At 41.7% G+C, this 16,419-nt stretch overlaps 1 protein-coding gene across 1 annotated transcript in view; it reads right to left on the bottom strand.

The window, feature by feature from the left end:
• Positions 1-2,564: 2,564 nt before the first annotated feature.
• MGAT4D (MGAT4 family member D) overlaps positions 2,565-16,419 on the bottom strand; it is a 38,260-nt gene continuing 24,405 nt past the window's right edge. Inside the window, exons 8-15 of the mRNA XM_086463958.1 lie at positions 12,527-12,638; positions 11,509-11,639; positions 8,068-8,175; positions 7,022-7,215; positions 4,808-4,886; positions 4,609-4,687; positions 3,259-3,371; positions 2,565-2,693 (exon numbers count right to left, since the gene is read on the bottom strand). Coding sequence (XP_086320084.1) covers positions 2,667-2,693; positions 3,259-3,371; positions 4,609-4,687; positions 4,808-4,886; positions 7,022-7,215; positions 8,068-8,175; positions 11,509-11,639; positions 12,527-12,638 — 843 coding nt within the window. The 3' untranslated portion in view covers positions 2,565-2,666. The remainder of the gene's footprint in view (positions 2,694-3,258; positions 3,372-4,608; positions 4,688-4,807; positions 4,887-7,021; positions 7,216-8,067; positions 8,176-11,508; positions 11,640-12,526; positions 12,639-16,419) is intronic.

Here is a 16,419-nt window from a genome sequence, read left to right as displayed (position 1 = left end):
CATAGCTTGGTCGCTCTTTTCCGTGGGAACATGGGTAACTACAGCACATCTACACATCACCTGAGCCAGCAGTACTACTGCATAGCATGCTCTTGGGACCAGCCACAGTGCTGCAACATCAGTGTAACGTTGCATCTAGTTACAGGCTGCTGTTTCTGAGACATGTACTAGTATTTAGGAAAGACAACAGGCACAAATCAAAAGAATATTCTGACCAGATATTAATATATTTTCCCCCCCATGAGGGCGGGCAAGCAGTGGTGCAGGTTGCCTAGTCTCAGTTTTCCAAAACCAACTGGATAATCATGTCATGGTTTGGGTTGGAAGGGACCTTAAAGATCATCCAGTTCCAACCCCCTTGCATTGGGCAGGGACACCTCCCACCAGACCAGGTTGCTCAAAGCCCCATCCAGCCTGGCCTTGAACACTGCCAGGGAGGGGGCAGCCACAGCTTCTCTGGGCAAAGAGGAATAAAGCCCTGAGCAAGCTGGACTGACCTCAGAGCTGACCCTGCCACGAGCAGCAGGCTGGAGCAGAGACCTCCTGGGGTCCCTTTCCACCTGAATGATTTGATTTCTACAGACGGTTGCACAGTGCACGTGTATCAACCTTCAGACCTCTGCACCACAGTCTTTTGCCTATTCTACACAAATTAATGGCATTGCTATTCCATTTGATGCAGAACCAATTAGAGCTCAGGATCTTTTAGATTATTAATAACTTTTCCTTGAACTTTGAAGAGCTTCATGCCTTTTTCATCACTCTCAAGAGTTCTGCATTCTCAAGCAGAATGGGAGTGAGATTGACATTAAGAGCCTTTCTCACTCAAAAGTCTAGAGCTTCTGCATCCAGTGCCAACACAAGGGCTTTTCCTAGGGCCAATTCCATCCACGGCAACAGAAAGTGGTGTTTTTCCCCCCACCCCTTCTTCCACCCACAACCACGTGCTGCCTTATTCCTCCCCCATATAGCTGCATCGGCATCAACCTGACCAAAGACAACACCCAGCTGAAACTGCTCCATGAAAAGCACCCAGGCATTCCTACACAACTTTTTATTTTTCTTTATTTTGTATGAATATTGTATTTTTCTATCTTTTGCTGAAGTGTTAAAAACACTGTACTGAAATAAACGCTGAATGTGTAATTTAGCAATTACTCAAGCCGCAGCACTGTACTCAAGCAGGTGCCTTTCCAAGCTCGAGTAAAAAAAACTCGAGTTGCTTGAGTAAAACCTCCAGAAGTAAGTTCTTTCTCAATTAAAAAAAAAAAAAAAAAAAAAAAAAGTCAAGCGGCCACTCACTGTTCCAGCCTGTGCCCAAAACCAACCCGCTTCCCGCAGATTACCCGGAGACCCGCTTTTCAGAAGACCACGAAGGGAGGACGACTGCCGCAGGAGCGACCCCGCCGGACAACGGCGCAGAGCCACGGGGGCCACACTCCTCCGGCGAGGCGGCTCTCCGCCTGCGCGGGGCCGGGCCCCGGAACCCACCCCCGCGGCTGCTCCCGCCGCCGTCACCCCGGAACCCACCCCCGCGGCTGCTCCCGCCGCCCTCACCCCGAAACCCACCCCCGCGGCTGCTCCCCCCGCCCTCACCCCGAAACCCACCCCCGCGGCTGCTCCCCTCGCCCTCACCCCGAAACCCACCCCCGCGGCTGCTCTCCCCCACCGCCGCCGGCCTGGGGAGCCGGGGCCGCCCCTGCCCGGGCTCGCGCTTCCTGCCTCCCCGCCGCAGGCAGCCTAACGGCCAGCAACGGCCGCCGCGCGAGGAGCCCCCGCGGCAGGCGGCGGGCCAGGAGAGCCGCTGACACCCCACCCCCCGCCCCCGGCGCACACAGAGCGCCGGCGGAGACCCGCCCTCGCACCCGCCGGTGTGATTGCAAGAGGACGGGCGCCGCAGCGAGCCGACACGCACCCTCCCGCCACGGCGGGCCCGGGCCGCCGCTCTCCCCCGCCCTAGTTATCAAACACCGCCACGCAGAGAGCGGCTGCCCAGCCAGCCCCCCGCGCGGAGCGAGGGGCGGCCGCAGCGGCATGCCCAGCGCACCCCCTCCCCGCGGCGGGCGGATTACCGGCGACGAGACCCCCTCCGCGCCCCGCTGACCGGACCCGGCCGTTTTCCCCAGGGCATCACCGGCTGCGCATGCGCACCACCTCCCCCGACGCTCGCAGGGATGCGAGAGCCGAGGAGCAGGTGCTGCCGCTCCGCCCGAGCCAATCAGGGCGCAGCAGGCACGGCCCTGCCCAATCCGAGCGCGAACCGCGACCTCAAGGAGCCACCGCGGAGCGTGTGTGGGCGGGGACGGGCGGGCAGGTAACCGCGCCAATCGAGGGCGCTCTCCGTGCGGCGGGCGCCAATCGCGGCGCGGCCCGCCGATGCCAGCTTCCCCGCACGTGGTGCCCCAGCCAATCGCCCGGCAGCTCCTTCCTAGGCTGCCCCTCGGCTTCGCCGCGGCGACGCTATTCGGCGCCCAGGTCCGGGCCGGGGCAGTAGGATGAGTACTGCGCTCCATCCTTTCCTGTCACACTCTGCCTCTTCTCCAAGATATTTAATAAGAATTAAATCGGTTTGGATTTGTTCTTTTTAACCAGCCAATTTCTTGTTGCTGTTAGCCTAGTTTTCAAACAATCTGTAACAAGCAACACAACAAAAATGTGGGTTTTTTTCAGTCTTCAGATGTCTTGATAAATACCTGAAAAAAATCAAAATACATTATTTTCTAAAATCTGCAGAAGCATTCCCTGAGACATTAGCTTTTCCCTCCTTCCAGCTATGGCTATAGTTTAAGGTTGTAGTAATTCTTTTCAGTGTCTTCTGCTGAATATTTTCTACTTATGGGTTCACACACATTCAGAAACTTGGGAGAAACTTGAAGAATAAACAAAAAAATCACATGTTCATCTGAAAATGTTTGCATATTATAATTAATATCCAAGTTGGTGACTGAAAAAAAGATAGAAAAGCCTCCCTGTCTCCTTTAGTTGGTTTGCTTATCATGACCCAAATTCTCATGGCTATACTTACAGCGCTGCAGAACTGGCGAATCATCCCACTTGAGCATTTCCAGCACTTTTTCTATGAAGTATATTTAACTTCTCCCCTGAATAATTAACATAATTCTCTACTTGTGTGAATTTTTCACACAAAATTCCATTCAAAATTAAATAAAAATTAATTATTATCAATACTATATGGCAGGAAGAACTGAAACTCATTTAATAAAGCTTTAATTAAAATGCTTTTATTAACATGCTTACCTCACTAAGTATTGCCCATACAGGAGAATCAGAGTTGACTGATAAACGAATAGCCTGTATTTTTCCTATTGATGGATCGATACTGCCTTCTGCAATTCCATTTTCAAAAGCCCCTAAATAAAAAAATAAAACAAGACCCGTACAAACATATACTAGAATGAAATGTGCATCCAAGTGTACTTCACAAAAGCTCTAAATTACAAATTCTAAATTAACACCAGGGATACAACATTAGGGAAAAAAAAAATCTTTTGGAAACAGACAAACAACCACAACTGAAAGATAAAGCTATAAACGAGAAGAAGGATTCATTCCTTCAGTTACAGCAACTAGGAGCTGGAGAAGAATACAAGAACATAAAGAACCTATAACTACAAATGTTAAAAAATAAATTTAAATATGTTAGTAGCGACCATATGCATATGGCACATATGGTCATGTTAAATAATCTAAAAGAACTTTTCTGAGAAGTAGTATTATTTTTAAAAAGACATATTAGGAATCATGGACCAATTCTGATACATTTCTTCAACGCTTTTTAACTACCCTTGTTAAACTGGCATAAAATCACTGCAGACACATGAAACCCCTCATCCCGTGTATGGTATTAATTTCCTATCAACTTGCATGTGCAACTGTGAGTTGACAGCATTTCGGATTGGATCTCTGATTAGAGCAAAATAGCCATGAGGAGGCAGGAGAGAGGTGCAAATCGAAGCAAAGAAGCGTTCGTGAGGTGAAAGGGGTTCATTGGGAGAAAAGCGCAATTATGTGATAGAAGAGCCAAGAGTGGCGAGCAAAGGACGTCTCCCAGTAGTCCATTTTTGTTCACACAGTGGCCTTTTAGTTCAGGTAATGGTGGAAACCAGGCCTTGGCAAGCGTGTGGAGAATCTGCAGTTCAGTTAAGAGAAGCCACCCACCACCTTGAGGAAGGAAGAGGGGAAGGAGGGGAGGAGGCAAAAAGGGGAAAGGTGTATTGCCTTATGCTTCCTCTTCATATCAGGTTGGAGCACAAGTTAATGCTGTCACAATCATAAGGAATCCTTGTCTTCAGCTAAGGCTGCAAAATCCAAACCAGAGTTAATTATCCTGCAGTTAGCTTTTCTCTTAATTAGATGCTTTAGCTTTTGCCACTGCTGGTAGGGTTCTTCATCATTTAAAACAAAATAGGATAGTCATTGGTCAAACATTATATACTATAATACGCAGTAGTGCAAAGGGTTCCTTTTCCTTACTACTTCACGTTTGAAAGCTGTATTTATTACAGAGTTAATGAAATTCTCAAATGCAGAAACATTTTAAACATAAGAACAAAAGTTCTGGTTTTGAAGTGACAATAAACAATTTACCTATTTTTAAATATCCATCTTTGGTTGCTGGGTAGTTAAATTTACTTCCATTGTCAATCAGTTCTTTTCTTAGCATTTCCTGTAAAAAATAAACCAATAAAATCTCCAGAAATATTTTCTAGGGCATGACATTTTACGCTGAACTTCATTCTTAAAATGAAATAGCACTGTGTATTACAGTTGGAAATGAGAGACTTACATCAGCTGGCAACACTTCCACAGTAGTGTTAAACAGTTTATCGCCAGGATGCTCCATGTTTCCACTTCTGAAGAAGTACCTGATGATAAAGGCATATTATTTCCAGGTATTTTATACTTTAGAAAAGTTCTAGGGAAGTAATTCTTTTCAGCTTTGATGGAAAGCTTCAAATACCTTTTCTCTAATAAATTGTGGGCTATAGAGAACAGAAATAGGTGTTGATTTTGAATTGAACTTTTCAATGTGTGACCAAACCATACTAGAGGCTTTTTATCTTGAACAGAACAAGCATTAAACCCATCTTTCTCTGGAACCATGAATGCAAGTGTTCCCCCCTTTTCAGTGCTCAAGTTCCAAACAAATGAACTTCCCAAGTTTAAATGCCTAAGGAAGATCTGCCCTCTGATCTGTTCCTATCATCCTAAGGCCGAGGTGAGATGGGCTTCTGGAATGCAATGGCAGCAAAAATCCCTGTTTCTACTAGACCATATGCTGCATGCCAAAAGAATCCCCCTTTTTATCAATACTGATCAATTCAGGTGCTTCTAAATAATCTTCTCTATAGCCAATGAGCAACAGCACTGGCAAAGCAAGAATCCAAGCAAAAACACCTATGAGATTTAAAAAATAAATAAATAAATCTCCGTTCAGTTTTAAATTTCTGGCATCAGAGTTCTTAGGCTTTTAGATCCAAAAAGAGCTAAGGAAATTTAAAGCATCAACCTCCCTCCTCTGGTAGCAAACAATCAAGGCCTAGGATGACCACCCAGTATTACAGGATTAACTGTACATTTTCACAGATTAGCAGTGTGATGGGGCTGGGACCAGCCATTAGGCAACACCAAATGTACGTTAGCTTCATCCACTACAGCTTCCCAGTAACAGGAAAATGCAAAAATATAGGCTACTCAAGTTTCCCAAAGAACAAACCAGTTAATTAACAATGTTGATCGCATAACACCAGTGTTTATTATAAACAACCACCATTTAGTGCAGCTCACTAGATGAAGATACAGACTTGCTTTCTTAGACCTTTTTTTTAAATAAATGAGAAATCTACAGTCTTTCCAGAACTAGAAGTCTCTTAGTTTTGTGACCAGTTTTGGGAGGAAGTATTAGCAACAGCGAAAGAGTTTTCTCTCTGAATTTCATTACAGAGATATATTAATTATGGTAATTTGTGTCAGAGACACTCTCCTGGAACCGTATTTCTTGCTAGGTTAGTTTTAACTCTGATCTGTTCTCCAGTCTGACACAGAAAGAAGAAACTTTGCTGAACTAAGACTGCTTCTTTTGGTGCCAGCCTCAACTTGTATTGTTCATAGAGTCCTTCTGAAAAACACTCCTCTCTTAAGCTACAGGTGTTCCTTCCTTTCAAAGATGCCCCAGTTGAGTGATATGAAAACAGAGAAGATGAAACTATCTTTTCGAATGAGGAAAACATTCAACGTGGGACTTGGCTGTGGATCCCAACACGTGAAGTTAGAAGTCTGGCTGTGACCTCAGTGATCAGCTGTCATTCCAGGCAATGGAGGTCTACTCAATACACTCAGTGAAACTTAGCAACTGACTCAGTTGACCAAACAGAGCAGGAGATGAATAGCTGTCTAGCTGCCACTGACTGTATCAAGTGGATCCCTATCTGTCATGCATAGCAGGAGCTCACACACCTACCTTACGTAGACACCTCTACTGTAAACACCCACATTCAAGTCTCTGAATCGTCAACTGAATCCCACCTTTATTAAATCACTCTCTATTATTTCCCCACAGTAGTGGTGTTTTCTCTTTGCTTTCACCTACACTGATCAGAGTCTGGTCTGGGACACGGCCTTTGACTTCACATCACGCAAACAGCCTTTCTGTTAACAACTATAGAAATAAAGCTTTCACTGACTCCACTGATGAAATTCATCCATTAAAAACAAATTCCTTTGAGAATTATCATAAGAGAACGGAAAATATTTAACTGAAGAATTAAAAGGAAAAAAATTTAAGAAGCTCTGTAATTACCAAGGGAGAAACGCATTTCAGCAGGGGAAGTCAAGAAGGGGAGCAGATAAATAGCAAACCATGGATTTTTTTTTTTTTTTTTGTCGGTAGCGTGGCTATGGTTTATGTGAACAATTGAGCACTGGTGATTTTGAACAGACTCAAATAATTTCCAAACTGGATATATGTAGGCTTCCATATTCTATATCATGTAATACTTACTTTTCAGCTTTTAGGGGATCCAAAAAGGTGAAGCTGATGTAGTCCCCTGCCACTGGAAATGAAGCCCAAAAACAGTCTTTTCCATTATAAACTTTTTCTAAGGTATATTGCTGGTATACTCTTAGGCTTGTATCCACTTTTGCAGGTGGATTATTATGTGCTTTATGTAGCACATTTTTGCCAAAATCTTTATCCTGTTGGATATAAAGAAATGTAACTTCACTTATACAATGAAAAAAAAAAAAGTGTTCCAATATCTTGAATTACTACAGGAAACTATTCTAGAAAATATGTATGTCAGTGTCAAAAAATATACTATCTGTTTCTAATAGAAATAGATATTCATTTCAGTGTAATCACTGAGACTCAATGTTACAGTTTGTAGACAGAGCTGTACTGATTATTTCTCAGCTGCCTAGGTTTAAAAAATAAACTTCTCCACAGCAGGCTATTTCACAGTTGTCTACTATGCTTTCTGCCAGAACATCTGATATTGGTCTCTGCTAAAGGCTACATGAACCTCTAGTCTGATCCAATGCAGCAATTCGAATGATCTCCTGACTAGTCTAAACGGCACCATCAGGACGTCCCTGAAGCCTGGTGCAGCATCACTCTTGCCCTTATCAGATACGTGGTAGATCCCCTGTTTGCCCTCCAAACTCTCCCTAAAGATCTATGGCCATCATGATAGCCACGCCCTTGTCCTACAAGTATACCTTCTTCTTAATAGTCCCCCATACTGGGATTGTGGGCTATCTGTCACATGAAACCTTGAGCTGTGAAGAGGGTTCCTACATGCCATTAAATGCTACTATGACTGGTACAAGTGTTCAGATTAGAGATTCAAAAAGGTATGTGCAGAAGCAGCGTGCCCCACTTGCAATTTAGATGGCAGATTAATATTCTCCCCCAAATCTGTAAACCAATGTTCTTGGATATGGAAATGTCATTTAATGCCAAAGATGCAATGCTTGAAATTGATTTGAGAAACAAGTCAGAACACAAGCATATAATTTAGAAATATGGCATTAATTTCTTATCCTTACTTTCAGATTCTGTATCTTCCCAGCCAATGACGAATAAATTCCCACATGCTGAAAGAGAGATGGTTTAGCACGGATACGTAACTTTGCCTTTTCCTTTTCACAGTGTATCTGGAAAGAAAGTAAAAGGGAATGAAGTTTTATTTAAATAAAAGGTAGACAAACTAAGTTCCATAAGGCAATTTCATTATGTAGTTGAGGGTATGGGTCCAGGTTTTTTATCCATATTTTAAAAAGTAATCCTTAGATTAACAGTCACCTTATTTCAAATACACTGTTTCTAGACCTAAACTCGTAATTCTACTCATGGTGCTATGTAGGTTTGAAGGCTCAACCACCACTAATTCAAGGATTTCTGCACTGTATACCATCAATCACTTCTCAGAGTGACAAAAATGGACCTCACATCTGAAACTGATTGATTTTTTAAACTGCTTCTGGCAAATTTCATTTCAACTCTTTGCCTGGTCATATCATTCTAATTAAACTGTTTTGACCAGAACTGACCTTCTTGAGATAGACTCTGGTTACATTTCAATCTTTATCTTCTGCTATGTTTGAGAGGCTTATAATGTATTATACTATACTATACATTATATATCTTTTATCTTATGATTATATAAAGCCCTTAGATACAGTATTTCAATCCTGATTTTCCAGTTTTGTACACTTGGTGACATGACATATACCCAAGAACTAAGTATTTTTATGTTTGTCCACAGCTGATGTTCAGCAAAACAATGTAAAAACACAATACAAGCAAACCGATTTCTTGGCAGCTGTTTCTTTGAAAATCACACTATAGTTTTGCTAGAAAAGAAATCATTATAAGAAAATAAATTAGCAGTCTTTCTACTGACAAGGTTTGCAGTTCATCCCCTATAATAACGTAGTCTCTAGCATGTCTCCTTTCATGCTATGGCAGCTCTACCAAAAGAGCTACTTAAGGTAGCAGCTGAGAATAACCAGTAGCACAGGACTGGTGTGGTGATTTGTTGAGTCAGGGCTCCCGCCTTTGCAGCCTGCTAGTCCCCACTACGTTGATAGGTACTGCATATGCAACTGCAGATGATCACAGAACCATAGAACCGTTTGGGTTGAAAGATTATTTAAAGATCATCCAGTTCCAACCCCCCTGCCATGGGCAGGGACACCTCCCACTAGACCAGGTTGCTCAAAGCCCCATCCAGCCTGGCCTTGAACACTGCCAGGGAGGGGGCAGCCACAGCTTCTCTGGGCAACCTGTGCCAATGTCTCACCACCCTCTCTGTGAAAAAAATGTCTTCCTTATGTCCAATCTAAATCTATGCTCTTTCAATTTAAGACTCCTGCCCCTTGTCCTGTCACAACAGGCCGTGGTAAAAAGTCTCTCTCTGTCTTTCTTATAGGCCCCCTTGAAGTACTGAAAGGCTGCAACACAATCTTCCCAGAGCCTTCTCTTCTCTAGGCTGAAGAGCCTCAACTCTCTCAGCCTTTCTTCATAGAAGAGGTGTTCCATCCCTCTGATCATTTGTGTGGCTCTCCTCTGCACCTGCTTTAACAGGTCCATGGGGTTTTTTGTACTGGGAACACCAGAACTGGATGATGGTTCAACAGGAGGTAAACATGACGACGTTTCTGAGCCACGCAGTGATCTGATGGCTCTGATCATCACAAACTGTCTTTTCCAAGTCGGTGAGCAGATGTAGCTGAATCACGGTATGTTAATACTCAGCCCAGGCTGAAAACATGTGCCAAACACCTGTCACCGCAGGATGGCACATAAAAGCCATGAATGAGTGCCCCATTGACCCTCCCATGAGGCATAGAGTGTGATCACTTAGTGACACTCTTGGTTGCTTGGAAAGGGGAAAGCAGGAGGATTTCTGTGAGCTTGCCTTCTCTCATGCCTGTAGGAAAGTCCACTGCTTTCATCTGTCAAACAGAGGAGAAGCAGCAGCTGGGATCTCTCCAGCCTCCATTTTCTGCATTCTCATGGAAAGTCCCAGTAGGTCATATCACTGGTCATTCCCACCCAAGGGCAGTGTGACACTGACTTGTCTCAATAGTTTTTTGCTACTCACAGCAACTGAAATTGCAATTGCAGAACCGAAACCCACTAGAAACTTGCTGACGCCACTTCACTTTGGCTTAGCCAGAGCAGACCTGCACGAACTGCCTGCCTTTCAGGAACACAGCTTCAGTTTAGGTATGAATCGGGTCTTAGAAGCTACAACAGTCTTTTAAAAAATAAAACTAAATGTTTCATCTGTTGGATGGATGTTAGCACGTTAGACAGATCTGGAATGGGTGATGTTAACATAACAGTATCTTTTTTTAATTCTGTTATGACACGCAGGCAAGAACCTAAATGAGAGGTACTTGAGGCTCGCTTTAACTCCTGTGAGCTGGCCTAACCCACGGAGTAGGATTTCAAAGCTTACTCCTATCTGTATAAAGTGGGTATGGAGACTCCTCAGTGGCATTACTAAGTGTAAAACCAGGGATCTTCCGCTGTCCCCAGGAGTCACCTCTGCTACACAGTAAAACCTGAAGCCCATTTCTTGCACTCCCCTCAATCTCCTGCTCCGCACTACTCCTATCATTCTCTTCTTCCTTCTTTATCAACACAAAAATAACATGTGCAAACACCTGGAGTGGGGAATGGCTACACTATTCAAATAAAACTCTTGAACCTTAAAAACCAAGAAGGAGCAGAAACTGTCATCAGTCCTCTGTGGCATAGTCTGTTATACAATAAAGGTGCAAGTAGTGATCAGCACCAAAGACTGGTGAGAGAAAGAATGCAAAATAATAAATACTTAACATATTTGGCACACCCATAGTGCTAGAAATGGCACCTTTTGCAATTCAACACAACTGTTTCTTTCATTTAGTTCATTCGATTTACATGTTTCCCTACGTTTGTTTTTGGTTTGTTTTTTTTTTTTTCAGGCAAACAGTGAATTTTTTTTTCCCAGGTAATAAAAGACTTAGAGCAAAACACTTAAGTTCTGCCTCCCAAAAGAAAGGAATTGGTAGGCAAAATTCAGAACCACTGTGACTGTAAAATTGTATGCTTTATCCTTTCATGTAAATTTCTGCTGACCTCCTAACAAGAAGTGATAGTGCACATTGGTTTACATATTCAAAATTTTCTTGGTACTGCAGGGCTGCCTATGTGACCACCTGCAGGCAGATGTGAGCGTGTGCTATCCATGTTCTGAGCTGACAGATGCAAAACAGCTCTAGTGTGTAAATCTGAAATTCTGTGAGTCAGGCCTCTCCATATGCCCTAATGGGGCCAAACATAGTGCTACACTACGCAGATCTGCAGCAGATCTTTCCCCACAAATTCCAAAGTAAGTCAGGTTTGAGAAATTTCTATTCCATTTTTTGAAAATAAATTATTTTGTCACTGAGACTGAGTATTACTTATATTCATAAATTCATAGACATACTTACTTCATTCTTTTCTGGACTGCACACTTTAACCCAGAGCAGGTGGTCTATAAGCCAGTCTATGGGCTTATCTTTATAGAACATGAGAAAAAATTCCACTATGAGTGGCAAGTCTTCTGATTTAAACAATTTTCCTGAAAGCAAGATAAGAAGTTGCATATTCAGGTATTTTTATTGCTGTGCAAAAATCACCAGCTTTATGTTTAGCCTTAAATACATGGATGCAATTCTGATATTCAGTGAAAATTTCATACAGACTCGAGCTTGTTTGGCTTTTGAAAAGATTTCCATCCCATGCCTGGAGATACTCTCACACTGTCAAACAGTTGACTAATAAAGTGTGCAGTTATATCCTAGTTCCAAACACAAATCTGCCACTCACCTGTATCAGTGTATCAGATGAAATGATGTCTGAATAATTCCTCAAAATGCTAGACATGCAATTTCACTAGCAGTACTACACTGAGTATCTTTAAATTAAGACCTAGATATGAAGAATGCTGCTTTTAAAATACTATCACTGTTGATTTAGTTCTCTTGCTAATTGTATTAGCAGATTTTGTTAGACATCTTTGACCTAACACTTACAAGGTGTTATCACAAGTAAATTGTATTAGAACCAATTAAAAGAACTTACTATCAAAAATAATAAACCCCCTTCCTTATGATATGGGATGCATGTTCTTCTCCACAAAGGAAAGGAAGCAGATTTCTTAATAGATTGTTCAAATCCTACTCTTGAAAAGAAGACTACATGCTACAGGGCACATTGTGCCCTGAGGTGGAACAGTTTACTACTTATGGGAACCCAACTATTAGATCCTATGCTGGGGAGACTCTGCATTAAATAGATTTTTAAAGAGCACAAAAAGTAGAAGACTTTCAGTGGGAGCTTTCCTGAAGAACTAAGGACGTTTTGGTATGCAAGCCCTTCCATGCTTTGAAATGAAATTCTGAGTGAGACCTATTTGACCTACACAGCTCCAAATCCAATTGACCCTGCTGAGGTCGTAATACTTACCAATAAATCCAAGCTGAGAGAACTCGAGAATCATCCACTCTTGAGACTGTTTAGCAGTAAAGATTTTTATACTTTGAATATAATCAGGTTTGGCTATGATATCATCTTCTAGCTGGGAAAAAAAAAAAAAAAAGGCAACAAAAAAAGAGAAGGCAAGCGGTGGTTTTATTGCTTGCAGAGTGAGTGGTGCTGTTGCCACATGTAAGTGATAACTTCATTGTGTTTAACTGCTGTACAGTGTGTACTGAAGCTGACCCAAACTACAGCGGAATGCTATTTAGCTTCTACATATATCTCTGCTTCAGTATCATTCATTCAATATCTGTATAGAGGACTGACTATAACGCCACTAGTGCTTCTCACTTCTTTGAGAAAGGAGGACTCCCTATCTTAAAAGATCTCACTTAAAAGAAAACTTTAAGCAAAAATAGGTTAGGGAAGATGACAGTAGACAGTTTGTAGTGAAGTTGTACAAGCATTAATAAGCAGCGGGAGCAAATTTTTTGAAAAGAGAGGCATCTAAATCAGGTGGTTAAAAGCTCTGTAGAGTAGCCTGGGCAGAATTCATCGTACCTAAAAGGTGACTGAGAAGGACTGTGGATGATTACTGAGACGCTAGTAGAAAGCAAGTTGTTTCAGGGAATACTAGTCATGAAAGAAGGAGTGTGCTGTGAAGCACACTGAAGGACAGGAATACATAGAGATTTGAGGCAGACACTGAATACAGCAGTAGAGTCAGCTAAAGACTGAGAGAAGACCGTCAGAAAAGGAGACTGGCATCCACCAAAGAAACGGCAAAGGCCGCAGCTGCATTTTTGCATGGCTTTCACAGAAGGGGGGGATCTGAAAAGCCAGAAGCTGTTCCAGTTACTAAAGCTGAGATAATGAGTCCAAACAAGGAGTTTAGAGGTAATGACACAAAGGAAATAAATGACTTCCAGAAATAACTAAGCAGCGAGTAATTCAGGGTTTGAATTTGGTATGGGTGTGAAAAACACAGGAACAGGAAGCTAAGCCTTCAGGAAAATGTTTTTGGTGTGCAGTGTAATGTAATGATACAGTTAATTTGATCTAACTGCTGTACTTCATTGGCCCTGCTGCTTGTCTGGTGGTGTGGGAATCTGGTTCAGAAAGCAAAATAGGTAGAAAATGAATGCTATAAGAAAAAAAAAAAAATCATGGTTTCCTGCTGGTTTTGCATCTTCAACAGACTTAGTGCAGAGTCAGCAGCAAGAGCAGCAAAGGCCCACAGCTTCCAGCTGAATTTGGCCACTGCTACAAGTGTAGGGCTGGCAGGGAAGAAATGCGTTGTCAACAGTGAACACAGGAGGAAGCAGAATGACGTGTGAAAGACAAGATTAAGAAATTTTGACCCTGTCAGCTTTTGCTGATGGTAAGATACAAAAAATAGATAAAGATGAACTGATTGAGATGAATGCTTATTAACAGATTCTGAGATCTGGGGACTGATCAGGTTGAGGTCACAGTTACGCAAAAGAGAACAACAAAAAACCCCCAAAACATCAACTTACAAGTCTTGCATAAAAGTAAATGAGCTAGGAGGATTATCCAGTAGCTAGATTTAACAGGAGAAGAGCAAGGAATCAAATAAGACTTTCAGAGAATCCTTAAAGAGAAATTGAAGGGCACCCAAAAAAGGATGAAAGGCAGAGAGGAGAATCTCAAAAACCTAGTGAGATCATCATATCAAGAAACACTAGAAGAAAGCGTACAAAAGTAGTAAAGATGAAAAATACAGAGGCTGTGATGCAAAGTGGGTGTGAATGTGGTTATGAACTGGAAGTGGTTCTGCATAGTGAGAAGTCTGTAACAGTCTTTTTCTGAAGCTGACGGTTAAAAGTGAATATTAGAGAAAATGTAGTTCGATATCCTATGTAGCACAGGCCATTACAAATTGTTTAGTTAACCCTGTACTGAGCCCCATAATTTGTGTTCAACTAAAGTACATCTTCTTGAAGAGCATCTGCCATTGCTTAGAGATTTTAGTATCAGTCCTTTTTCAGTAAGTTATACTATGTGTAGTTATCCTGAACATTTAGTACATGGTACCCAGATTTTAAATTTGAATTTTTCTGGCTTCAGCATAGAGCCACTTGTTTTTCATATGCTCTTATCGACCAAAGGATATTATGCAGGGGCTCTACGCAGCTGGATCAGGAAGTTTAAGATATGAACTGTCTAGTCCATTTGCCCCGTTGCCATGATAATGCCAGCAGAACACCTGATTGCAGCTAATTTTCCTTCACTCATCAGTACTTTGGGATGAAAAAAAGATATATGCACAATAGCAAGGCAATGTGTATTTCCTAAACGACAGACAATAAATGGGTTTCCATTCATTTTTCTTATGTGGGTTATCTGTCTAAGAGAAGTAAAAATGAAGAAGCAACAAAAAAGTGGTAGCATACAATGGAAGTGTAGGCAGACAGGAAAGTATCTTCTTTTCTAAATTATATTAGGGTAATTTTATATTTTGAATCACTATTCAATGAATATGTGAAGACTGTCAAGCTGAAAAATCTTATTCTCTCATTTCTCACAGAAAACAAACCTCCAACAGGTCATTCCATAAATGAAGTACAAGCATAAAGCAAATTTCAGCTAAAAATGCACTTTCATGAAAGTTACTCCTTTTAGGAGCTCTACCAAATAACAGGCTTGACCTAGAGGCTCGTAGGGGGGAAGGAAGATAAAAACAAAAATCAAAACAAAGATCCTAATGACTTCACTGAGGTATTGCTCAGGCCTTGAAACCATTAGAGAAACACACTAGAAAACCTGTAATAATGGTGTACAGATAAGTGCTGCTGGCAATATATATTACCAGTATATACATATATGTTATATATAAATATATATATATATATATATACACAAAGCTCCCCCAGCCTCCATGAGAAAAAAAAACTCATGAGGTGACAAAAGCATAGCAGTAGTTCAGTTAACTAAGTCTGAAATATGTAACAGATTTTAACTGAAGGTGTGAAATTATTTATTTAATGTTTTATTTTTGGTTCACCTGAGTGGTAATAGAAAACACTTCCAAAAAACTGCTCTGTCTGAATTTCTCCAAGATACTTTCAGATTTGTAATGTTTAATTACTTCAGAATGAACTGAGTCTACACGGATACAAAGAACAAATGCATCTCCCCACTACTAGGTTGGGATTTGAACACTTGTTTTTATGACTATGTTAAGATCCCATTATTTTGTCTCTGACATTATTACAAGTGTCTCAAGGAGATCTGCTGGACTCTAGGAAGTATAGTGGAAGTGGAAACAAGTATTTCAAAGTTCTCTTAGTGTTTTATTGATGAAGAAAACTTGACAAAAAAAGCCCAAAAGGAGCAGCAGCTGGTTCAGAAAAAAAAAATGACTGGCAAAGTAGAAGAGATGCTTCAAGTATAAGAGACGAGATGAGATGACTGATGGGATTTATTGTCTTTTGCAAAGATTATGTTTGATAAGTAGGTAAGGTTCATCCACAGTGTAGTCCCATTAGCTTCAAGGGACTTCACGAAGCTACTTGCTTAAATCCTGATTTAGCAGTATCCTAGAATGAGCGTTTACATGTCTATCCAGCAAAGATCTTGCCTGACTCATGACATCAACTGTTCTGGAGTCATCAAGGCTAATTACGTATGTTTATCTTCTTTCAAAATTCAGAAGTTAATACCAGTCACCCAAATGATAATATTCCTGACAAAGCAGTAAGTAAAATCTAAGCTAGTTCAAGTTTTCCCTAAGATTACTGAAGTAAATCTTTGTACTAGGCTGAGGAAAGGGGGTTTTTGAAGTTATTCGCTTTCCATTAATACAAGGCTTCCAAATGGAGGGAGATCATACTAACTTTATGGCAGCATGCGTTCCT

Source organism: Leptosomus discolor, chromosome 4 (genome assembly GCF_034619465.1).
Source record: "Leptosomus discolor isolate bLepDis1 chromosome 4, bLepDis1.hap2, whole genome shotgun sequence".
Classification (NCBI taxonomy): Eukaryota; Metazoa; Chordata; class Aves; order Leptosomiformes; family Leptosomidae; genus Leptosomus; species Leptosomus discolor.
The sequence above is the reverse complement of the archived record's forward strand: the minus strand, read 5'-3'. Positions and strand labels throughout refer to the sequence as shown.